We start from the raw sequence: 25,510 nt of genomic DNA on the forward strand, positions 1-25,510 counted from the left end.
TATAAGTGACACTACAGGTGACCTGATCTCACAAGCTCCTCTTGACTGGGAACAGAGTTTTAATTGTTATTTAGTAGCAGTTGTTCAAAATGTAACAAACGAGCATTTATTTGACGTCACCCATACTCATTCAATCCAAAATTAAGCATCCCAAATGAAACACACACACACACACACACACACACACACACACACACACATATATATATATAACTTTTATACATCCATGGAAAAGTTTGGGGGTCTTTCATGTGAAGATGATCATATTTGCGGGTCTGTGGCATCTATAAGATTGAAAGATAATGATGATAATAACAAATCAGTAAAGCTTATTCTATAATCTTAGATGCATATATTTTAATGTTCAGTCTTTGACTGGCCAGCACGTGCTGTTATATCAAACTACTCCCAAATTACATCCTATAACCTTCAAATTGTGATATTTCCATTTGTATCTTTGTGAACACAGAAGAACATTCCATGAAACCCCACAGTTATAAGTTTAAACAAACAAGAGCAAGCAGTTCAAGAGCACAGAGCATGGGCCTCAAGTACAATAAAAAGAAACATATAAAATATAATGGAACAGTTAAGAAAATAAAACAGCAGAGTTGCTCTCTTGAAGCAGCACAATTAGGCTGCAACATAAATGTTTTTTAATATAGTGACAAATGCGAATAAAATAAAATAAAAAACATTCACATTTAAATTAGCCAGAGCTAAGTGACACAAGGGCCACTGACTGAAGACCAGTTGAGGTTCCCTTACTGCACTGCAGTGAATCACATCCGAAAACTCGGGGAAGGTCACGTTTGGCGAGGCAGGATGTGTTTGTACTGCGCAAAAACCCCAAGTCTGGATTTAAGCCTGACGTCAGAGGTGGCCAATGGCGCTTCTGAGGACAGTAATACAGCACTGATCATTGAGAAGCAAATCTTACTAGCTGAAATGTTTTTCTTCTGAGACATGATACATAGTTCCAGCAGGGGGCGCCTGGCGGCTCAGAGAGCTTAATACTCTATTGAGCCACGTTCAAAAAAAAAAAAAAAACAATTCTGGAGACCTTTGTAAACTCAAAAACAAATTAATTTGTAAAATGTATTAATTAGAACGATTGGTACATGAGATATAAATGAAAATCCGTCAAAGCAATCTCTATAAAATATTTTTTAAATCCTTATCGTCTAACCGCAAACGTCTATGATTGGCTTATCCTCATCAGCGCAAAGAAAAGTAACACGTAACATGTGCAATTGTCACCGCAATGGCCTGCTTTACCATAATAACACTGTTAACAGCTGACAGAAAATTTCTGAAAGAAAGTGGGTGGATGTGATGTAATGATAAATGATTAATATTAACAGGAATGTTCACTAAATTATATTTAGTAAAATGTGGTTCATTATATACAGTGAAAGAGCATTTCTCTATTATATATTAATTAGACGCAACATCCAGGCCCCTAAGCCCCGCCCATTCGTAGACCCACTGCAGTTCTATCCTCTTATTCTATTTCTACATCACTACTGAGACGCATCTGCATCCCATCGCCCAAGCGCTCGGAGAACAGAGGGTACAGGGATGATGATGATAAACATACCGAGAAACTGTGTCATATAGAGAGCACCTCACTCCGCCTTGCACCTTATCCAAGGATGCCGACCACTGAGGCAGAGACTGTCTTATAATAGGGCTACAGTCTGCAGGACGCAAAAAGCAGCTTGTGTCTGCAGACAAAACATCAAGGGACTCTGTGTGGAGCTTACCGGGCATTAAGAGCATCGACTAATCCTGTTCATGGCCAAAAATATAAAAGCGCAGAGCAAAAAAAGGACTTTTGCGTGAAGAATGAGATGTTCGGAGTAAAGAAGACGCAGCAGCAGCAGCAGTAGGATTGCAATCATTCAGTGTTATTTTATTTTATTTTAGCTATTGGAAATGGGAGCTTTGACAAGCCGTCAGAATGCAGGAGTGGAGGAGGTCGATATACCATCCAGTTCTGTTTACAGATACCCACCCAAATCCGGTAAAACATTATATTATATTATATTATATTATATTATATTATATTATATTATATTATATTATATTATATTATATTATATTATATTATAAAAATTATGTTCTTGTTCCTTTTATATTATATTAACAAAAATCTATTCAAAGAAATAATAGACAAATCCAAGATATTTGTATGTTCTGAATGTGTACTGCATTGTAATGTATTTTATAATTATCAGAAAAAATGTGTACAATAAAATTGTCTTGCACAATTTAGTTAAGTATTTTTCTTGCCCCTTCTTATAATTGAAATTGAGAAGGTCCTTCTGTATATTTGAACTCCAGAGGGCCTGAGCCACCACCCATGGCTTGTTGATCAGCAAGTCTGTCTCTGAGAGGCACAGTAGGCCCATATATGCTGTCTTGATATTGATATGGGGCCCATTATTCCAGTGGTGCAGTGTCTACTGTCTAACGAAATACACTTTAATTAGAATAAATGTCTCGGATGATTATGTACTCAGCATTAAACTGACCTAAAATAAGAGTGTCCACTGTATGTAATAGGAATTTATCGTGACCATGTGGTTTACATGGATTCTGCTAATTTAGATAGAGTATTTTCCTGTATTTTTAGAAAATGCAGCACACAATCGTGTTAGTTTTATAATGATTGTTTTACAAATCTTTAGAAATTTGAGAAGACATGTAGATGAGAAGATGAATGTCAGTGTGTTAACCACAAGTAACCAGATATGTGCAGCTTGGGACTTGTGCCTGATTCTTGCTACCTCCTGCTCCAGTTTCAAGCTTGTTCATCTATCTACCCTTGTCTTCCCATGGCGCTTGCTATCCTCTGTCTGCCCTTGAGCTTGTCTTTATTTAATCTATTGGTTCTCCAGTCTGCTAGATCTGTCTTCATTTTTATTTCAAAACCTTTTTATTTATCTTGCGTCCAGACATCACTTTAGAGGAATGGATGTTATTACATCTATATTTTTTTTTTCCTACACAATTTAGTAGTATGTTTATCACTAACATTTTAAATGTGTGCTATTTCTACTTGATCTGACATTAAAATTGAAATAGTGAAATTAAAACTCGTTCAGTTGTTTTTACCACATAATGTAAGCATAAAGCATATTTTGAATAAAATCTTTTTTGGGTTCAGCACATTTACAATCAAGCTGATGTGCAAAATTAAAATCATGTCTGTGGAACACTCTTCATGTGACTAGATGTGCATTTATAGGTGTGTGTGACAAATACATTTAGGATTGTACAATATCTGTAACAATTGTTTTGTTCGTTGTCATGCAGGGAGTTATTTTGCTAGCCATTTTATAATGGGAGGAGAGAAGTTTGATTCAAGTCATCCTGAAGGCTACCTCTTTGGTGAAAATACTGACCTCAACTTCCTAGGCAACAGACCAGTATTGGTAAGATTTCTTTCTATTTCCTTATACTATAGATTAGACGCAGCCATTTTAACTGATTTTTAATAGGAGTTCATGAATCCACTGATTTTGATCTGTTCATTGACTTTACCTTGTGTGATCTCATTTCCAGAAATTATCCACAACAATATGCCTCATTTTATTTCCTTACATTTAAATCACAGATATTAAAATAATAGTTATTTAAAAATATTTTTATATTATTATATATCATTTGTATTTTACATTATTAACATCTTTAAAGGCATTTGTTAAAATATTTATTTATACATAGCTTCATGTTAAATAATAAGCCTTCATATCATAGTCACAAGTCATAACTTTTGCAATATACATATAAATATTTATATTTAAAGGTGATTTTTGAATGTTTTTTAAAAGTCTTTGAAATATATATTTTACTCATAATTTTGAGTCCATGATGAGGTCTGCGTAGAACTGTTACTTTAGCTGGATATTATTTAGGTTAGTTTAATGTGAATTACTGTGGAAGCTTTCATAATTCACATTTGTATTATACATGACCAAATGTCACATGTAACTGTATAGCTGTTCTTATAGCTGTGCTTTGTATGTGTGCGGTGTTTGTGTGCTTTTATGAAATCATACATGTATTTCTGTATGTGGTGAGTCTTTTAATTACACTGTATGCATTGGCTGCTATCTGTCTCTCAGCAGACAGGCTAGTGATGCTGTGGGTTTAAGCGATGGCTTACCGCAAGTAAAACAGAGATGTCAGTCTGAACTCCAGGGAGGGGGATGGGTGGTGATTTACTCACCCAGTGTTGACCCACAAGCGAACACACTCTTGATTCCTCTCTGGCACGTGGGCATGCCTGTGCATTGCACTTTTCCAGGGCAAACACACACACATGCATGAATGAGCACAACAGCTTGTCCAGAGATCAATGTGCATCACCTTCATTGTAACGTGGCTTTGTTTCCAGATAATTTTTCAGGTTTTTAAGAGATCATATGTGATTAGATATGTGAGCTGATAAAACAGGACAAAGTGCTAATCGATAACTTTATTCTGAATCCTGACCCTTGTGATTTGTAGTTCCCGTACAATGCTCCCCCTCCTAATGAGCCAGTCAAGACCCTCCGCAGTCTCATCAACATCCGTAAAGACACTCTGCGACTTGTCAGGTGAGATTTTCCTCAGAAATATCTTTATTGCACCATGACAGATCTCTAAAAGAAATCATATGAGTTCCTGTATTTGTACATGTACTTGTTAAAACAGCACATTTGGGTTGAACATGATGAAGAAATTCTTCCTTTTTTAAATAGCTAGCAGACATTAGTTACTTTTACAGCCATGAACCACAAATTTTAACTTGCTTGTTGGTTGCTTCTTGTATTTTGTATATAATTTTATAGAGCATCTGATTAGATGAAAATCTGTGTAGTGTGGGATGACCCTGTTGAAGAAAATAACAGCATATGCTGGTTAGGTGTTTTTTTGAAGCATGGCAGCTGGTTTGAGCTGGTTTTAAGCTGGTTATGCGCTGGTTTAAGATGGTCCTAAACAACTAGCTCCTGCTCAGGACCAGCTCATAACCAGCTTAAAACCATCTCATGACAAACTAAGGATCAGCGTAAACTATCTTAAGCCAGCTGCCATGCTTCAAAACATATCTAACCAGCAAATACAGTTTTTTTAATAGGGGAGCCATCATTTTTTTTACAGACGAGAAAAAAAAGTTTTAGGTGTGCAGTAGTATTGAGATGAAAAGACATGGGCCAAATACCACAAAAATATATATATTTTTAAAAATATTCAGTTTTGTATTTATACTCTTTTTAAATTAAATTAAATTAAATGTATGTATTTAGCAGATGCTTTTATCCGAAGCGACTTACAGTGCATTCAGGCTATCAATTTTTACAAATCATGTGTTCCCCAGGGAATCGAACCCCCAACCTTGCGCTTGTTAGCGCAGTGCTCAACCAATTGAGCTACAGGAACACTTTTTTATAGTCACTTGTGAACAAAACGGATGATACATTTGTTAAAAATATTTAAATATGGTTTAATTTTGACTGCAGATGCAGTGAAGACATGAAGCTGCCTGGACAGGATGTTGGGAAAAGCCACAGCTGCTATAATATTGAGTTTACCTTTGATGCTGACACACAAGTTGCCATCACTATATACTACCAAGCCATTGAAGAGTTTCACAATGGTGTGCCAATGTAAGTAAAGCACTTAAACACACACTTTGAGTATTCTTTTTGTGATCATTTATTAATAAAACCGAATCAACCGATTGACCAAAGAGCAGCGAATTAGGAAATAACATCAAAGTTTGGGTTACATTGCTCTGCTCTGTGTGTTGTTGTTAGATACTTGCCCCAGGACAGCTCTCTGCAGTCAGAGACGGTGCATTTCAAGCGCGGCGTCTGCCAACAGTTTTGTCTGCCCTCTCATTACGTCAACTTATCAGAGTGGGCAGATGAGGAGGTAACACATCTGCTAGCTGTGACCTTTTGTATTTATGTGTTTTTTTCAGGTTATGCAGGTTAAAATAGGTCAGAGTGAATGCATGTCCTTAGAGCACTTTGGTTTAACCTACTAATGTGGTTTATTGCTACACAGCTTTTGTTTGACATGGATAAAGACATCTACCCCATGGTTGTACAAGCAGTAGTGGATGAGGGAGATGGTGAGTTTAATGTAATAGGATATATTATAATATATATGAAAAACAAAAAATATATAAATATATTCGTCCGTGTTTTTGTTGTTGTGCAGAACACTTGGGACACTCCCATGTTCTACTTGCAACTTTTGAGAAGGTATGCTTTTTTGTCTAAAAAAATTTATGTTTTGTATTTTAACGTTCAAAAGTTTGGGGTTGGTAAGATTTTTAAAAAGTTTTTTTTGGAAAGCAATATTGTAAAATGATATTTTTATAATTTATAATTTTAATTTATAACTTTATATTTTATTTGTAATTTATAATTTATATGTTTTCTGTTTTAATATCTTTTAAATTATAAGTTTATTCCTGTGATGCCAAAGCGTTTTTTCAGCAGCCATTACTCTTAATTAAATTACTCATAAATCTTCAGCGTCACATGATCCCTCACAAATCATTCTAATATGCTGATTTGATGCCCAAGAAACTTTCAAGAATTTATTCTTATTATTAATGTCGGAATCAGTTTTAATAAAAGTTTAAATTTTTAAAAAGTTTTAAAAGTGCTTAATATTTTCATGGAAACCATGACACACTTTTTGATGAATAACAACATTTATTTGAAAGATTTTTTCTATAACAATGTGAAAGTATTAACTGTAATTTTTTATTAATTTTATGTGTCCTTGCCGAATAAAAGTATTACAAATACATATATTTGAATAATACTGACCCCAAACTTTTAAACAGAATTGCATATTTATAAAATAAAGGCTTTGCAAATGTTTCCATTCACACAATGTTCCAAATAAGTATACAAATAAGGTCTAGACTAAATGAGAAAAAAAAAGCAAGGTAGTACGATTTCTACCTAATCTAACACTAAAATGATCTTTGTTTTTGTAAGCTAATGTAATCAGATTGATTCAGTCATATTAAATCACATTATTGCCCTAACACTAACACTAACAAAAATACGTTTACTTGTGACAATTATGATTATATTATGTTGCTATGTTTTTCTCCTAGCATATGGATGGAAGTTACTGTGTAAAACCTCTGAAACAGAAACAAGTGGTAAGGGCCCTCTTATTATTTAAGAAAAAACTCATAGCTAGAAAGACAACTCATATTAAATGGCTTCTGTAATATAAAAAAATAAACATTTTAAGCATAGCTTGATTTTATCTTAGGTGGATGGTGTCAGTTACCTCCTGCAGGAGATCTACGGTATAGAGAACAAATACAACAGTCAAGAATCAAAGGTAAATCATCATCCACATTCACAAAAAGAATCAGATTCAAGGATAGATCAACTTTATTCCTCCCTGTGATATAGTTGTTACTACTCTCTCCATATCAATTTAGAAGGGAAACATCTTTTAAGCTTTCATTCATAGAATAAAAATATAAAACATGCTCACATTTACAGGTGGCTGAAGATGAGATTAGTGACAACAGTGCTGAATGTGTGGTGTGTTTATCGGACGTGCGGGACACACTTATCCTGCCGTGCAGACACCTGTGCCTGTGCAACGCCTGCGCAGACACACTGCGTTACCAGGCCAACTGTTGCCCCATCTGTCGACTTCGTAAGGACCAACACCTGTGCTGAACGCATTCAACAAGACTAGATTTATAAAGACTAGCCTAGACTATATTTGTGTTTATAGTGTATCATACATGAATGTTGTAATGGGTATTTCATATATAAATCAAACATAGGACATACCGACAGTAGTTGATGCTGTTTTTTGATTTGTTTCAGATAAAATATTTGACTTATTTAAAATTGATCCTTTAATTAATTCCTATAGCATTTCGTGCCCTCCTTCAAATTCGAGCGATGAGGAAAAAACTGAGCCCACACACACCTACCGGATTCAACCCCGTCATCACCTCACAGACGTCAGATTCAGAGGAGCACTCGGTAACACACATGCTTGTTTCCAAATGGCCATACAGAGCTTTATTCAGAATGAATCTATTTAAAGCTAAATAAAATGTATTCGTACATTTTAAAGAAGCTTTTCTGAGACCCAAATGTCAATGTTAAAAAATGAAAATAGCTCATCAGGGGTCCAATATAAATACTTTCCTAGATGTTCAAATGTGTGTATGGTTGGCTGTGATGAGTACATACAACTTTGTTAGGAGCATTAACTTTAACCCTGTAAAGCCTGACATATGAAAAAATAGTCAGAAAATCAGATTTAAAAAAAAAAATGAAACTGTTTTGTAGAAATTTTGTTGAAAGTCAAAATTTAAAAAAGAATTATACTTGATGAGAGAGAAAAAACATGTATTAAGAGGCAAAAACTAACCAGAAATATGCAATTTACAGTAAGATGAAAGTAACGACTGTAATGTAAATCAGTGACATCTTTATTACAGAAGACAAGTCAAATAAAATGCAAATACATATCAGCTGTCCCTCTATATCTCTCAATAATATGTCTTAGTAAGGTGATATTTAAAATTGTAATTATTATGATCAAAGTTCTGTAGTTTTATTGTGGGTGAAAAAAAATACAATTGAGATGACACTAGATGATTGAGAAATATACAAATAAACGTCCCTCAAAAGCCTGATGTATCACGTTTGATATTCAACCAACATGATTCAGTTTCAATGATAAACTTAAGTTGCTTTGATAACACAGTTACACGACATTTGTTTCAGCAAAGCTTTGGACATGTTGATAATTTAGATGGACTTTGCATATTAAACATGATACATTAGGGTTAATGGTTTAAGTATTCGGACACTAAGTTAAGTTAGGTGCACAATTTAATGCAAAAACATAAAAATGATCTGTACTCACCGTCTATTCATACTTAAAGTGAAAATGTTGTTATGCTTCTAAACTGTACTGTCGTTCACAGCCACATGTTTGTTTACTACAGGCATCAGAGCACATCCCACCAGGCTATGAAGCCGTGTCCCTGTTGGAGGCTTTGAATGGGCCCCTGAACCCGTCGCCATCTGCTCCTCCACTTCAGGGCCTCACCAGGGGCCATGTTTCTGGATCTGTGCCCACATATGGCAGTGATAGCCACCACACGCCCACGCGCTCCCTCTCTCCGCTAGAACACTCTGTCAACTCCAGTCAGAATGTGAAACACAAGAAGAGTGGCTCTAAGTGAGTGAACCCTAACTGAAGGATTGAATGGTGTAGTATTATCAGTGTTACTGTAAAAAAAAAAACCACTCATTTAATGTCTATAGAACATTTGCTGGGTGTTATTAAACTTTCCTGTCAATTTACAGCTTTTTTAAAGGTTAAATTATGGGCTTAGGAAGCCGGCAGATAAATGAGTCGTTGCTAATCGTGTATCCTGGGATCTCTCTAGATCCCTCTCCCAGAGTTCTTCAGTGCTGCCTGAGGAGGAGGATGAGAAGTCATGCAGCGAATCTGAAGTGCAAACGTGCAGGAGAAAGCTGCATGTAGAACAGCAAGAGGTACAGTATTTATACATTTTTTATAAATAGTATTTTATACACTTTTAGTGTATGTGCATTTGTCCTTTCAAAATTTTAGAGGTAAGTACTGTATTTTTCAGATTATAAGTTGCATCTGAGTATAAGTCGCATCAGTCCAAAAATACATCACGATGAGGAAAAAAAAACATATATAAGTCGCACTGGACTATAAGTTGCATTTATTTAGAACCAAGAGAAAACATTACCGTCTACAGCCGCAAGAGGGCGCTCTATGTCTTCAGACTACAGGAGAACTGAGCAGCATAGAGCGCCCTCTCGCGGCTGTAGACGGTAATGTTTTCTCTTGGTTCAGGTCTCTTAGTTCATTTCTCTTGGTTCATGTCAAATTAATTTTGATAAATAAGTCGCACCTGACTATAAGTCGCAGGACCAGCCAAACTATGAAAAAAAGTGCGACTTATAGTCCGGAAAATACGGTAAGAGGTTTTTAATGTTTTTAAAAGCCATAAATACAATAAAATGCTAATACTGTAATTTAAAATAAACATTTTCTATTTTAATATATTTTAAAATGTCATTTATTCCTGTGATGGCAAAGTTCACAAATCTTTCACAAATCAATCTTATATGCTGATTTGTTGTTCAAGAAAGTTTCTTCTTATTATGAACGCACAAAATTGTAATAATATTTTCATTTGTGTATATATTATACACTGTCCAGTCTGGAGTGACTCCTGAAAGTGACAACATCACCCTGTCATCCTCCGGTGCCATAGACCAGTCCTCTTGCAACGGGACCCCTCTCTCCTCCACAATCACCTCCCCAGAGGGTACAGCATGACATCTAAATCTAATTTACTGAAACACACACTAGAGCTCTTTCATTTACATTTGTTTGTCTTGCTGTTCACTTCCTGTGCTGTTTAGATCCAGTAAGCAGCAGCCTGGCCCAGTCTGTGATGTCAATGGCGTCTTCTCATAGTCAGCACTCTCAGATCAGCACTGACACACTCTCTTCAATGTCTGGATCCTACATGGCTGGTGCTGAGGGAGAGGAGGCCACAGAGACCCCAGCAGAGAGTCGAGCGCCTTCCCAACATGAGGGTGAGGTAAGGCAGTTAGATGGCCTAGAAGCATCATTAATTTGGCTTGTAATGCTTTAGTTCATGTTGATATTATAGTTTTTACCACCTAAAAACAGGAATGAAAAAATAAAATTTTATTTATGTTTGTAGAGTGAGTGTCTTTTTCTAGAGCAGTCTTTTTCTAGAGTTGTTATTTTGTCTTTATTGTGTACTTTTTTCTGATTGTGACTATTTGTATTTTTTATTTTTGTAACTATTTTCAAAATTGAAAAAGCAGTTGCTCAACCGACTGTAGAGGATGTTCAGTTTATGTTTGTTGAGTGAATGTTTCAGTCTTTTCTAGAGCTGAAAAGCTCTACATTTGAGAACATGTATTTCAATTTTGAAAATAGTTGCAAATAAAAAAAGTCACATCAGAAAAAAACCCACAATTAAGACATAATAGTTATGCTGAACTCCAAACTATTTCTTATTCCTATTTTATGATTTTTTTTCATCCCCTTTATGTAAAACATTTTGTACCAAAATTTACTTGCTTTATAAATATATTTGCCTTGCCTGTATTTTATTGGCTAGAAATTGCTCTTTGTAAATGCAATCTCTATTAAATGGTATATATATATAAATGGTATTTAAAATATAAATGATAATTAAAAAAAGAAAAACAGATTGGTCAACAATAATTGGTCTAAAGTTATCAGAACACTGTAACCAAAACTTTCTACTGTCACCTATGCACAAACATTTATAAATCTATGCCAAGAGCTGTTCGTGCAAATGATATATTGTGTCCATATTTACACACATTTATAGAGACCATATTAACATGTGTCCACAGGAAGTCCCCAATGAGGCAAGAGGGCATAACTTTGTGGCTGCTATTCTTGAAGAACAGGATTCAGAGGTGAAACATTCAAACAGCCAAACATCTTAAACCCAGCTATTTATTTTTAATTCATTATTTGCCCATCTCTGTGTTTTCTTTCGTAGGGAAATGATGTGACTGAGGAAGATTGTGCATCTCCCACCAAAGAACATGGTAATTGAAACCTTAGCTATTAGCAGTACTTATCACAACACTGTACACTAGATTAAAGAGAAAACACCGAATGTAGGTGGTACTTCATCTATAAGAGCTTTTAAATCTGCCTACACACTACTTGATGTAACTTGTGTTTGCAGCAGGTGAGCCAAAGGTCTCTCACTACAAATATAAATATCACATGACTCATTCTAGGCAAATGTAGTTTGATTTTTAATCTTCATGTCTAGGCTGTGCACTTATTATTTTATATAACAAGGGTGCACTAATGCTTTATTATTTTTGAGCAACTAATTATTAATTAAACAGATAGCTTGATGAAAAAGCTGTATAAAGGATTCCAGTTTTGCTTTAGTTTTATTTGTTGTAACTAATTGATATTTTGCATAGACCATTTCTTATTTAATGTACTGTATGCTTACTAATGTGAGGAAATGAATGTCAAAGTGTTTGTCAGTTGTATTTTCGTGCACATGGCGATTGCATCTGCTCGCTCTCACCCGAGTATGTGTGCATCCATCCACCGCAGTCATTACTAAATGGCTGCCGAGTAGCATCCTGCACCCCATCGCTCTGATCCCTCACTGCTGTGCTCCACTCGGCTGCTCTGCCCTGCCTCGGCTGCTCTTGTTTGACCTCTGACCTCGCTTGCAGGTGGGCGCAGGAGGAGCGAGGTGCCTTGTCCAGAGTTTGACAATAACAATCAGGGGCAATCTGACAGCCACTGTATGACAGGCCTGGACAATGAGCAGCCTCCTGACGGCCGATTCGCTGGTGAGTGGCAACCTCTCGAACATGGACTTTCTGATTGTAAGGGATTGGGTGAGGTGGTTTCAAGGTGTCCCATTTAAAACAGCAACTGGCTCTAAAACACTATTGGCTTTCACTGCTCATGCACAACCTTTTACCCTGCTGTAACATTGTGTAGCATTAATTTGGTACAGTGGCTAGCCCCTTTAACCCTACTGTTCTGTGTGTGTTCATGTGTATGTGTGAGTTAATATCATGTATGACTTGTTTCTATCTCTCTGGGTCTTACTAATAGCTAAGTTCATGTTCAGTGTCTGCCAGCTCAAAGTAGCTTTGCATCTCCCTTCATTTCTACATTCATCCCTTCATTTTTCAGCTTATCTTCTCTCTTTTGCCAGCATATTCTGCATATCCCCAACTCTTGGTTACTGTCATCCAGAGAAAGCATTCTCTCTGGAAGGACAAGAATTAAGCTTTTCACACGATAGTAAAATATTCTTCATCATCATCATCATCATCATAATATTTCTATTCATCATGATTACTACACAGTCCAAAATATACTATTGGCCCCAAAAAGTATTTGGACACATAATCTACACTTAAAAGTGTCAAAATGTTGCTATCACAGGACTTAGATATGATGATCCCCATTCAAGGGACTCCCTTTATAAAATGTACAAATTGTTGTGTATATGGACCTGTTTGTATTGTAAATAATATTTTCAATAGAATAAAATAATTGTGATTGATCTCATGTCTTGCAAATTAATGGTCAAATTCAAATTTAAACTTATTTATACTATAGCATAATATAGATTTACTTATATTTTTCACTGAATGTTTGTGGACCCTTGGGGGGATTCCTTGAAAGTCAGTTCAGAAACCCTGGATTTTTGTGATATGTTGTGCTTGAAAAGTATGCCATGTGGTTTTAAATTTTATGAAATGGCAGTGCTACTTAAGTCCCCATATACTGTTTGTGGTCACTATAAGTAAAATCACATTCAAATCTTGCTTTTAGGGTAGAAATGAAAATCAACTATTTGAATTGACACTTTAAAACTGAACATTCCAATCATTAAAGATCAAAGTTTCCAGTGAAAGTGCAGTATTTTTCTTCAAAAGGCCCCTATCATCTTCTGTCATTATCTCTGAGCACCAAGCTTCTCCTCTCTTTCAATCCGACTTTCATTTTCTGTGGATGGTTGGTTGATTCTCTTGATGTGCTGTAAATGTGCTGTGTTCTCTCTTTTTTCTGTCTCTGTTTTTCCTTCCATCATTTCCCATCTCTCTTTCTCTCTATCTTCCTGGATGTCTGTGGAATGGACAGATGAGGACTCGTGTCCTGTTCACATTGAGGAATAGGTACGGAGCAAGTTAAATGCACAGAGGTCATGGATTCACAAAGGCGTTTCAGTCTGTTGCAATTCACTGTTATCATCAGTGAGATTCTTTATGGATCTCCCTTTTGACCTCTGTGGGTTAAAAGAGCCTTTTCATCATTTGCTTTAGATGCATGGTGAATATTCAATGCGGGATATTTGAGTTCACAGAAATCTTGGAGAACAATGGATAAAAGTGTCTCGGTTTGCATGATGGACATTTTGGCCAACCTACAAACATAAAGTTTGAAGCAGAAACATTCTGTTCCCGAAGAAAGTTGTTTTAACATTGATCTCCAAGAGATGGTCCAATTTGGGGGAAAAGTTCCAGCGAGGTTTCTTCATTATTTCATTTTTTTCTAAGTCACGTTTCCACATTCCCATCATTATTTTCCCTACTTTCATACCTTCTTACATTCTATGCCTTCTCACATGGACTCATCCGTCCTTTCTGTTAGGTCTGTTATACCTCGACGTCTGTCGTCATGGACGGGATCCTTTGACTCACCATGCGTCCGCCAGCAACATCAACCTTGAGGAGCAAGGGGTCACCAATGACGCGGCAAACCCCAAGAACAAATGTCATCGTGGACCCCTAGCTGTATGAAATCCTCAGTCCATCCATTCATAGACCTACTCCAATCCTGAGAGGAATATCTGCCTCTTTCTTCATGCCACCTCCACCCAAACTTATGCCCACACCAATTACTCATGGATCAAATCCGAAATGCAAACCAGGGAGAACTGACTGTGTGGTTTCTCTTCTCCATTGTGATAGATGTCATGTTTTTAGTGCTCTTTTGGTGTTGGCACTTGTGTAAAGCACCACGTTTACACCAACGCTCCACCCCCTCATGCGTACAAATGAAGGAATGACTCAAGCAAGCTCTTCTGCTGAAAGGCTGGAAAACAAAGCCACGATGAAGACTCAAACCTCTAATCCAAGCAGCATTTCAGTGTTTATCTCTTAGAGAGCAGTCAAACTTCGTGTCAAGGCTGTGCAACTATGTTTTTTAAAGTTAATAATCAAATCCTGCTGATCTGAATCAACATCAGATCAGCAGATCAACATGTACTATTGGAAATCTGCCCACAATACTCAAGATACAAAGACATAAAAATACGATTGAAAAGAGTGAGATGAATTTTCAGAACTGACATCAGAACAATCAATCCTTCACGATATTAACTTTAGAGCAATAACACATATTTGCTCATGTTTCTGCCCTTGTCAGTTTGCTGCAGCTCACTTTGAGCTCTACGTACAGCCTTGCATGCTACAAAGACACAAAGCTACTGAGCTGCCTAACTTGCATTACGCATCTGGCCACGGAGATGCTACTGAACTGCTTACTACCAAGCATTTTCGAACATTTTCATAGGAGATGGAAATGTCTGGGAAAACTTGCCTGAAACATCCACCTGTGGGTCGTAACTCAGATTCCTACTGTTGATGGTATGTTACATTTCAGAAAGCTACTTTTTGTGTGTTGTTTAAAAAAAAAGTGTTCATTTATTTCATGTCTAAGGTACAATTTAGCATATGTTACAGTTAGTCGATTTGTACCCAAGACTTGAAGCAAAGCTGAAGTAGCTCTTCAGAAGTGTGTTGTTGAACCGATATGGATCGCTATGCCAGGCATTTTGGTATACAAGTTCTTTTAAAAAATAATTATTGTTATGTATTCCTTTTGAAAAGTGTTGCACTTTCCTATAGGGATCCTTAACCGAAAGTGTTTACTTAGCACCAGTTGTCATCATACATTGAAAATGAAAGACTTTAAAAATTGTGCCACTAACTTGAAAAACAATCACCAACTTTCAGTTTCTCCACAGTTCTGCCAAACCAATTCATAGTGTTTAAACTTGCACTTTGTTTTTACCAATGGTACGTTAGTGGCTATTTTACTTTACAAAAATCTTCTACTGATCTCTGTGTTCTCTTTTCAATCCCTAAAAGGGATAGTTCACTCAAAAATTACTTAGAATTTTCCTAAAATTACATTTGACCCCATTGACTTGCATGGTGTTCTACAGACGAAAAAAGGTCATACAGGTTTGGAACGACGATATGAAGGTGAGTAAATGAAAATCATTGGAGATTTTGGGGTGAGCTATCCCTTTATGATCAATTCTACAATTCATTCATCTGAGCCAGTTTTCTGATTCATTAGCACTTGTCTGGACTATCTTAATAAAAAAAAAGGATTCACAGTACAATCAAATAGTGATTATAACTCTCTTAAAATGTCTATTGTACTTTGAGAACCAACAAAGCTTTTCCTTTGTGTGGAAAATGTTTATTTTATTTTATTTATGTTAGCTTAGCTCTGGTTATTGTTGTAATAGTCTGTGTGTTGTTTACTGTAGTATATGAATGGTGTGAAATTTCTCCAAAATGGGATTGTATACATTACATGTGCACTAGTAGATTTTCCCTTGAGAGCAGATATGCGGTGCATGTGGTAAGCGCATGGTAGTTGCAGTCAGAAAATAGACATCCTCCAACTTTACATTTGCACTATATGCGTAGCCCTTCCACACTGAGCACACTGTGTAAGCAACAGGTACTGAGTGTCACAAGACAAGCAATACAGCCGCATAATAGCACGTAGTTGTCTGCAGGCAGTACAGATAAACTTAGCCATGCACTGAATGTTTTACAGCAGAATGTCACATTTACCTGCAGAGAGAAAACTGCATAGAGCATGGATAAATTCAAGGGGTTTCCTCCAGCTTTGTTATCTGTATTGCTTTTGTTCTGTCCTCTTTCTGCACCAGGAGGAGTGACTCGAAGTTAAACCTACATGAGGAATGGGCTGCATCAATTCACTTTTGTAGAATGAAGATAACAAAATGTCAAAAACACAATAAACTTTTTCTTAAAAACAAGATCTGTTTGGAGCATTGTAAAACATTTTTTTTTTTACTCTCTCTTTTTAACTCCATTTTTACTCTCTTTTTCCTTTAAATGTACTGTTCAAGTGTAGTTGCCAGATATTTACAGTAAATAAATATTGTGATAGACATTATGAGATGTCATCTTAGAGTCTGTATATTTCGTTGAATTATATAATCCACCAGTTAACTTAGTAAAATACTAAACTTTGTTACTTATTCATAACCAACATAATTGTGCAGGTGGTATTGGATGAATATATGAATTTTACAGGTAGGTATATTATAACCTAAAATCTGTCAAAACTGGGCTTTCCATGAAGAAAATGTGACAGATCACTGTGAAGAACATGTACTGTATTTTAATCAATAATAATAATGTTACATAATCACAGGCAGTGAGTTAGTGAGTCAGCATATGCACAATGAATGTACAGCAATTTCCTTTTGATACCCAAACTTAAAAATCTGGCCAATACGACAAGCTGATAATTATTTTGATGTTGCCAGATAATCAAAAAATGCCTGAAATCGGTACCAGCAAATTTTGCATCCTCTTACGGTTTTAAGTAATTGCTTAAACATTAAACAAAGGCCATCTGTTTGATTACAGTTTTAGTGCATTCAAAAATCCCTGCACTCATTTATTGTCACACTAAATGAGTGCAGAAATAAAGTTGGTTCTTGACTCCAATTCATCAATGGCAACACAGATAGCTTGAGAAAGCATATTAACAGAAGGAGAATGGGAGTTCTTGGACATATCTGTCTTGCTCCAGAGTTATGAGGGCCAAACATATGACAGGATAAAGTACACAGATGCTATAAGGATGGGAATTATGGGGAGTTTAATACATATCTACATTACTGTTTATTACAAACACTGAAATGATCTGAGCAGTTTAATTAATTTTCTTGAAAACTCAGCTAATTCAATAACGTGCATTTATTATGTGGATTGAGCAAGAACATAAGTGTTGCTTGTATACATGATATTAATGCTGTTGAATTGAATGTAAGAAACAAACTGTGATCCATTGATGCAAACTATTCGACTTTTTTTCTTCTTCAAGTAGAGACGTTGCCACAGTTCATATGGATTAAATTTGACAATTTATAGTATATATATTTTTATTAATTTATTAATTTATTCTTCATGCAATTCCAGACAGACTTGATAATGGTGAGATCAGATCTCTGAAAAAAAAAAGATAAAAAAAACTGGCTTAAAGCCTTTTATGGTGAAAATACTAAAGACTTTTGCACAGTAAGTGTGCATATACTGTATCAGCAACACTTTAATAAAGTTGCAAATTAATTTATAGCTGTCAAGAACCGGGCCTGCTCCTTTAGCCCTACATGCCTTACAGTTTTACTTAATATTTTGTGAAATAAAGCGTGCTTTACAACATCATTGAAGAATATTGTGAAAAAAAAAAACCCTGACACAAATCTAATGCATTCTCTATGACAGATATGGCAGGGAACCATTTTTAACATCATACACCTCTATAATGGAGTGCATTCATATAAACTGCACAGTGGATGTGGCTACATAAGCTAGTTATTATGATATCACTCAATACCAAGATAGTGACCCCTGAATATTTACTTTTATTATTTGATTTTTACCTGAGGAAAATTAGCACAGACTGTTACAGTTAACATTCATGCGCATTGGTACATTTCCTAGTGGCTCATAAACTGGCATAATAACACTATTAAGAAATAAATCATGAGTCAGGCCTCCTCCAGATGCTAGATGGCGCTCATCCAGACACGAGACACGCTGCGCCTCCTGGCCAGAGAGTATCTTATAAAGGAGATGAGAGGCTCTGTATTACTGTTGGAGAAAGCGTAACGGCTAACTTGGATCACATGTCCCTTAATAACTTTGTGCGACATCAATCGCCGTTTACGGATACCATGGGAATGAATGAGAAGTGCCGTAAACTGAATCTCACCTGTCGCAAAAAGTCAGTGACTTCTCTTATAAAACGGCATTTTTTTTCGTAGTAAACTTAAAAAATAGTTCAACCCAAAAGTATTGTTTAGTGTAAAACATGTTGAAGATTAGCATATAGGATGTCGATTCATTAAATGATATGCTGTTTCCTCTAAAAAGTTGTTTATTCAGCGTTGTGACGCCTCCCCTCCATTGACATCCATTAAAAAACGGCCTCTGGTGTCTTTTCCAACGTAGTAGTGCCAGACCGGAAGCGTTAGCTTTAGCCGCTACGCTTTTTCGGCTAATTGTTGAAGGCTTGCTTTGTAGTCGCTTTGTCCTGGCACGCGCGAGCAGTGACGTGGATTATCATCCATTGCTGTGTGAAATCAGTGAAGTCACTGCATTCAACTAACGTTACTAATTTAACGTTACTCCTCTGCAGTGGGTCTGGACTATTTTTTACCTTTTGTAACAAGGTAAGAACTTTCATTCATTACAATTCGACATAATAATCAGAACGCTGCTTTTTGAAGTCAACTTTATCAATGAAAACATTCTTACTTCGTCCAAATCATCTAGTGTTTGCTGTCAAAAGTTGTTTTCATGTTAATGCGTTGGTGGCTTTGGTTCCTGATCATGTGTATTTTTATTCAGTGTCCAGTGAGGAGCAGCACATCAACATGATTAAAGGCAAAGTTGAAAACATTAAAGACAAAATCGATGGCAACGAGCTTGATTTAAGTCTCAGTAATCTTACAGAAGTGCCAGTCAAGGATTTGGTAAGTGTGGCGGCATATCCCTTGCAAAAAAAAATAATAAATCCTGCAGCATACCTTCAGGAATTCCTGCAGTATATTTTTGTAAGGGTTTTGTTCACTTTACAATTATCATTTCATTTAGCCTATCCTTTAGCCAAAATGTGAGAAAAAAATTGAAAATAAATAAATACATTTCTGTGCAGGCAGCATTTCCAAAGGCAACGGTTTTGGATCTCTCCTGTAATAATCTAACGGTTCTGAATGTAAGTTATAACTGTGTGTGTATGTGTATATATATATATATATATATATATATATAAACCCGATTCTGAAACAAATCAGATTTGCTATAATTTACTGTAGTTTCTTTAATGTGTTTGTTACTTCACCAGCCTGAATTCTGCAGCTTGACTCACCTCATCAAAATTGATCTGAGCAAGAACCAGCTTGTCTGCTTACCAGATGAAATTGGGCAACTCAGTAGTCTCCAGCACTTGGATTTATACAATAACAAATTAAAAAAGCTTCCCGTTGGCTTTTCACAACTCAAGGTGGGTTTAGGATCTCACGCCTGCAAACATCCTCTAATATTAGCCCATGGTGTTTGCTCTGTTATCAGTAGCAGTCGGTAATTGAGGGCATTTGTTTGTTGTAGAGTCTGAAATGGCTGGATCTGAAGGATAACCCACTGGAGCCAGCATTGGCCAAGGCTGCAGGCGATTGCTTGGATGAGAAGCAGTGCAAACAGTGCGCATCCAGGGTGAGTTGAGTGGTCTGAAGTATAAGTGTCAAAGAGAAGTTTTGTACTGTATAAATTAGCCGCAAAAAATGTTTTTTTTTTTTTTTTTTTCTATGTCCAGGTTCTTCAGCACATGAAGCTACTGCAGGAAGAAGCAGAAAAGGATCAAGAATGTCGATTGTTGAAAGCGAGAGGTAGGAAGTACAAAACTTCTACAGCTTGTGGTCTTTTCCCCTTAATTTAGTTTGGCTACCTTTTTGCCTGAATTTTATATGAGTGACCTACACATAGTATCTAAAAAATGTTTTCAACTTAAATCATAATGGCTCTTTGATTTTAAATCATTTTTTTTTTAAATTGTAAAAAATGAATTTTATGTATTAATTTTAGAATATGTTTTAATCCGTTACAGAACTAGAAAAGAAAAAAGAAGCCAAGCAGAGGGAAAAGGAGGCCAGGGAAAAGGAAGCACAAAAAAAGAAAAAAGCAGAAGAGAAAGAGAGGAAGAGAAAGGAGTATCAAGCTCAGATGGCTACTTCTGCGGCACAAGAACAACAGAAAAAGAAGAAAGAGAAGAAAAAGAATGCTGCTCAAAATCAAGGTACGGTTTTATCTTACCTGAACTCGCACCTAATTAATTACACCATAAAATAAAATATAAAATGTTAAAAGTATTCTGATCTACAGTACCGTTCCAAAGTTTGGATTTTAAGATTTAAAAAAAAAATGTTTTTGAAAGATGTCACTTATGCTTACTAAGGATGTTCAAAACTTCAATAATATTGTGAAGTATTATTACAATTTAAAATAACGGTTTTCTAATTTAATGCACTTTAAAACTTAATTTATTTCTAAGACGGCAAAGCTGAATTTTCAAAAGACATTACTCCAATAGTAATGTCACTTGATCCTGCAGAAAAATGTAAATATTATATAGTTCTCAAGAACATTTTTTATTATCAGTATTGAAAAAGTTTTGTTTCTTAATATTTTTGCAGAAATGGTGATCTTTTCAGAATTATTTGATGAATAAAAGTAAAAAAAAAGAAAAAAAAAAGAAGAGCACCTATTTGAAATAGATTTTTTTGTATAATGATAACATGTCTTTACTGGCACTTTTGATCAATTTAATGCATCCTTTTTGAACAAAAGTACTAATTTTTATTTTTTAATCATACTGACCCCAAACCTTTGAACTGTTGTATATGTCAGGTTGATATGTTTTATACCATATGTTATATTTGCTGTACATGTAATATGTACAGCGTGTTTCAGTGTTGATGTTTTGAATTTAAGTTCTACACTTCACTTTAGGTAAAAAGACAGCATCCGAGTGTGTGCCCAAAGCCAAGTGGTCCATCTGCTCCCTGTTCTTCTCTCTGCTCCTAAAACTCCTTCTCCTGCTAATTGTGGGAGTAGCAAGTGTAATAGCAGTTTGTCAGTTGACTGATCTGAGGAAGGAGGCGTTCTGTGTTCCAGTCAACGTGCACTTTGAGGAGACGGTGAGGTGGGCTCAGGGTCTGGATGTCGTGCAGCAGGTCATTCAGAAAATATCTGATCTCTGAACATAAAACTGTGTCTGATTATGATACGGATTTGAGCCTCTCAGGAGACGCACTGGGACCAAGTCACAGACCTGTACGCAGAAATTCCTATGGAATTGTTTCTTCCTTTACTGCATCTTTAAAAAAAAAAAAAAATCCATGTGATAACAATGGACCAGCTTGTGAACGGAAATCCTGCTTGTATGTCTTTAAACTGCCAAATCGGGAAAGGAAAACGGACTTCAAGAAACGGGTGATGAATAATAACATTTGTGACCTTTGGAGTCTTATGTAATAATGTTTCACAACATCTTATAATAAAAGATTTGATTGATTTAGATTAGCTCATGTTTGCTGTCTCCGTGCTAGAGTTGGTAAAAGCAAAATTGAGCCTTAAAGGAAGCTGATTATAAGTTTCTGCAATAACTGCTCTCAGTATTTGCTCCGGCATGTTCACACCTAAAACTCGGAAAGCTTTTATATTGTTAGCTTGCAAGGACATTAGAATCATTTTGGAATTCCTTAATAATGAAACATACAATTGAGATCATAAAACAATTATTTTTTTATTGTTAGCATCAATGCACAACAAATGTGTTTAAGACTATATATTTTTGTTGTTATTGTTGCAAGGATGAGAAATACCATAAATGTACTACAACACAAATACATAAAAGACTAACTGTTTTGGTATCTTGAGTGTTTTCACAAAGATTTACAATGATATAAGCAACAAATATAATTAATATCTGTTTTCCTCACATAAATTATTTCTTTAAAACATGCAGTATGCAAATAATAAGCAGATTAAAAGGTCTAACTTGTTTATAGCAGTTTCCATGCCTTAAGAGGTTAAAATCACAATACAACAATAATATTTCTAACAACACAGTACTGAATGTGGGTTGAGTCATCACATTTAATTCTGAATTATAAAAATTCAGAAATATTTTGTCACATGAGACTGTGACAAAAAATACTACTACTATCTCAGCTTTCCTGTGACAGTGAGTGATTAATATTTTATATTGAGATGCACTGCAAGGCTGTTCTCTTTACATTTAGTCTCCTACAAACTATTATCACAGAACGGTGCCTGTCGGATGTCCCGCGCCTTCCCATACTCCCTCTGCAGCATGAAATCCATGTTTCCAAAAACATGCTTCTGTAAAGCCTCGTTCATGGTGACCCCGAGTGTGACCTCCCGAAAGACTTCACTGATGGACAGCTGCAGAGACAGCAAAAAAAGTAAATAAATGATAAAAATAAATGTTATTTTAATGAATCACAAAAATTTTTAACTAAACAGTTCAAATATCTATACCTGTTCACTAGCTGTCAAAAGTTTGGGAATACTTAAATTTTTTTGGATGTGTTTGAAAATGCTCTTATGATCATCGAGTTAAAACAGTTTGCTGTCTGAATAGATTTATAAATGTAATTTAAAAATATAAGTTACTTCAGTCTTTAGTGTCACATAAAACTTAAGAAAAAATTTTTATATCACAGTTTACATTGATGATAACACTTACTATAATAAGAAATGTTTCTTGAGCATCAAATCATCCTATGATGATTTCTGAAGGATCATGTAACAGGAATAAATTACATTTTCTTTTAAATATAAAACACTCTAATAATGCTAAACTTTTGATAGTGTGTGTCCTTATGGGACTAAAACTATTTCTGAAAGTCATTGTCCTCACTCTCACCTCTCTGAAGTGGAAATTCTTGAACATGGCGATGCTGATTTTGTTATCCAAACCAATCTTAACTTCAAACTTTTGAACTCCAAGTTTATGGACACCTGTTGAGGCAAATTCCAAAACACAAACACTACATACAGGGAGTAATCACTACTAATAACAGATGATCTTTAATCATCAGCTTTGTCCTACCGTAGCACATCATCATGCGTGTCACTTCTTTCCCAAGTCCCTTTCCTCTGTAGCAGGGCACTAAAAAAAAATCTGATGTTACTGACATAACTCAAGCCAATGTGAATGAACTAAATCTCACTGCAACCTCTATAACCTGCAATCATGATCTCCAGTTCAGCCAGGGAAGCATCACTGGGGTCTGTGAGGAAAATGTTTACATCTCCCACCATGCACTCTTGCTCCGGTATACTCGGATCTGCCCATTTTTGTTTGTCCAAGATGATGAAGGTGCACTCTGAGGGAGAACAATCATAAAACTGAACACAAAAACAGATCAAAGATGATTTCAAGCATGTGACTGAAAGTCAACAGGACACTAACATAGACATGGAAGGTGGAAACTCACTGTCATCATCTTCTCTCCAGCTTCTTTGCATGTCATATTCCTGCTCCAGTGTCAGGGGTTCTGATGCAGTCAGCTTCTGCAGTTCAGGAGAGCACATCCATTGATGATACCTGAAAACGGGTGTTAGATTTGGTTAAAACGAACTGAGACCACACAATGATATACTCGATCCACTTATTAATACCTGGGAACATGATCTGCATTGTAAGGCACTAATACGACCTTCTCCCCCTCCAGTAATGTATCTTCATTTATCCTCATTATAAGCAGCCTGTAAAATAAAGTCTTTTAAAGCACATAAATCATCTAAATGTTCTATCTAGCAGTGTAGCATTTATGTCACCATCATACCTCAGAATCAAACTCGAACACAGATTGGTCGCTCAATTTATGTCCATCTGTTTAATTTACGTAAACATTCAACGTGCCGCGGTACACTAAACAAATATTATCACAATAATATTACGAGTTTCAATGAATTCAACTCACATAAACAGCGGCGCATGTGAACTACGTCATCCGCACGCGCAGCAACTCTTGCGCGTTTGTGTTCTGGAACGCAAGAGGGCGCGAGACTACTTCGTTTAAATGCTACTTCATTCATGATGATAATGTAAAAGATTTTTAACAGAAATTCAGGCAAAGTAATCAAGCAACACTGTATATAAACATGATACATGTATATCTACGTATTTAATATTTTCATATAAAACTTCAGTTTAATACATAACACTTCATATAACAATTTTGATATGTGCATTTAATATTTATTAATGCAGTTCAAATAAAAGATGTATTCCAAAAAAATGAAGTTGCAGCAGTTTATACCTTATCTTGTAGGCTCTCCTTATATATGTTCAAGTGCAATATTCATATATTTATTTACTAAATTGTGCAGCTCTACACACAAAAATGCTATTATGCTATTATCTCTCCCTCTTGTTGCTCTCATTTTTCTTTCTTTCATGAAACATAAAAGGAGTAATTATTTTGCAACCTTTTGATAAGTGAATGAGAAGAAAGAGAGAGAAAAAAAAGAGCCTGATGTTACATGACTGTTTTCAGATCTGGCATATTTAATAATTCTTGATATAACAGAAAAGAAGCAAATAGGTTTAGGTGCACAATTTCTTCTCCTTCTACAGTGTAAACAGCATTTCTGGTTCATGCAACCTGAAAAGTTCTTGCTATATTATAGATGTCAACATCACTGGTTCTTATGTGTATCAGATGCAGCAGATTTTAATGTACAAATCCATTACATGGCTTCAAATGACTTATATATTGCATTTTATGCCGTACTTCATGTTAGGTAAGTGTAACCTTTAAGCCATTAATATATGTTTTCAGACTTTTTTAATTTATATTTTATTAGTTTATGCGGTGAAAAAATTCATATAAAATAAATAATAATAATTAATACAGTTAATAAAAATGAAAAAAGTATATATATACTTTTAATCTTTTACTTTTTTTGGTATATATATATATATATATATATATATATATATATATATATATATATAT

General features: G+C 35.5%; 3 protein-coding genes across 10 annotated transcripts; 2 read left to right on the plus strand and 1 right to left on the minus strand.

Moving 5' to 3' along the window:
- Positions 1-236: 236 nt before the first annotated feature.
- On the plus strand, positions 237-16,702 carry LOC128025384 (E3 ubiquitin ligase RNF157). Of its 7 annotated transcripts, XM_052611706.1 has the most exons (20): positions 238-2,026; positions 3,322-3,440; positions 4,519-4,607; positions 5,511-5,657; positions 5,808-5,925; positions 6,061-6,127; positions 6,217-6,260; positions 7,133-7,180; positions 7,297-7,368; positions 7,536-7,695; positions 7,921-8,033; positions 9,011-9,246; positions 9,458-9,566; positions 10,270-10,378; positions 10,476-10,657; positions 11,472-11,537; positions 11,624-11,672; positions 12,330-12,449; positions 13,759-13,793; positions 14,269-14,411. In XM_052611706.1, exons 1-19 carry the CDS (start codon positions 1,939-1,941, stop codon positions 13,791-13,793), a joined length of 1,971 nt encoding a protein of 656 aa, XP_052467666.1. In that variant the 5' UTR covers positions 238-1,938; the 3' UTR covers positions 14,269-14,411. The 7 variants fall into 7 exon arrangements, 4 of the variants coding, with proteins under 4 accessions (XP_052467666.1, XP_052467668.1, XP_052467667.1 ...); XR_008186137.1 differs by having other exon boundaries at positions 237-2,026; positions 12,330-13,793; positions 14,269-14,381; XM_052611708.1 differs by lacking the exon at positions 12,330-12,449.
- Positions 16,703-18,578: 1,876 nt separating this feature from the next.
- LOC128025387 (leucine-rich repeat-containing protein 59-like) lies at positions 18,579-22,035 on the plus strand. The gene is made up of 8 exons (XM_052611714.1): positions 18,579-19,132; positions 19,311-19,435; positions 19,618-19,677; positions 19,807-19,965; positions 20,070-20,174; positions 20,275-20,347; positions 20,566-20,754; positions 21,468-22,035. The coding sequence occupies exons 2-8, from the start codon at positions 19,337-19,339 to the stop codon at positions 21,716-21,718; spliced, it is 936 nt and encodes a 311-aa protein (XP_052467674.1). The 5' UTR covers positions 18,579-19,132; positions 19,311-19,336; the 3' UTR covers positions 21,719-22,035.
- A 209-nt stretch (positions 22,036-22,244) lies between these two features.
- LOC128025388 (alpha/beta-tubulin-N-acetyltransferase 9) lies at positions 22,245-24,533 on the minus strand. Of its 2 annotated transcripts, none has more exons than XM_052611715.1 (7): positions 24,473-24,533; positions 24,168-24,254; positions 23,984-24,093; positions 23,732-23,872; positions 23,596-23,655; positions 23,410-23,504; positions 22,245-22,925 (listed from the first exon to the last, which is right to left on the minus strand). In XM_052611715.1, coding segments are annotated over exons 1-7 (654 nt in total). In that variant the 5' UTR covers positions 24,475-24,533; the 3' UTR covers positions 22,245-22,766. The 2 variants fall into 2 exon arrangements, with proteins under 2 accessions (XP_052467675.1, XP_052467676.1); XM_052611716.1 differs by having other exon boundaries at positions 24,335-24,515.
- Between the last annotated feature and the right edge of the window lie 977 nt (positions 24,534-25,510).

The sequence above is a fragment of the Carassius gibelio genome, chromosome A12, assembly GCF_023724105.1.
Source record: "Carassius gibelio isolate Cgi1373 ecotype wild population from Czech Republic chromosome A12, carGib1.2-hapl.c, whole genome shotgun sequence".
NCBI classification, from domain to species: Eukaryota; Metazoa; Chordata; class Actinopteri; order Cypriniformes; family Cyprinidae; genus Carassius; species Carassius gibelio.

Coding starts and splice junctions, on each gene's coding strand:
- LOC128025388 (XM_052611715.1), bottom strand. Junction 24,094..24,167: donor AATGCAGATCATGTTCCCAG/GTATTAATAAGT, acceptor ACCCGTTTTCAG/GTATCATCAATGGATGTGCT. Junction 23,656..23,731: donor ACTGGAGATCATGATTGCAG/GTTATAGAGGTT, acceptor ATTTTTTTTTAG/TGCCCTGCTACAGAGGAAAG.
- LOC128025387 (XM_052611714.1), top strand. CDS start 19,337: ATGATTAAAGGCAAAGTTGAAAACATTAAAGACAAAATCGATGGCAAC. Junction 19,436..19,617: donor AAGTGCCAGTCAAGGATTTG/GTAAGTGTGGCG, acceptor ATTTCTGTGCAG/GCAGCATTTCCAAAGGCAAC. Junction 19,678..19,806: donor ATAATCTAACGGTTCTGAAT/GTAAGTTATAAC, acceptor TTACTTCACCAG/CCTGAATTCTGCAGCTTGAC.
- LOC128025384 (XM_052611705.1), top strand. CDS start 1,939: ATGGGAGCTTTGACAAGCCGTCAGAATGCAGGAGTGGAGGAGGTCGAT. Junction 5,658..5,807: donor TTTCACAATGGTGTGCCAAT/GTAAGTAAAGCA, acceptor TGTTGTTGTTAG/ATACTTGCCCCAGGACAGCT. Junction 9,567..10,269: donor TGCATGTAGAACAGCAAGAG/GTACAGTATTTA, acceptor TACACTGTCCAG/TCTGGAGTGACTCCTGAAAG.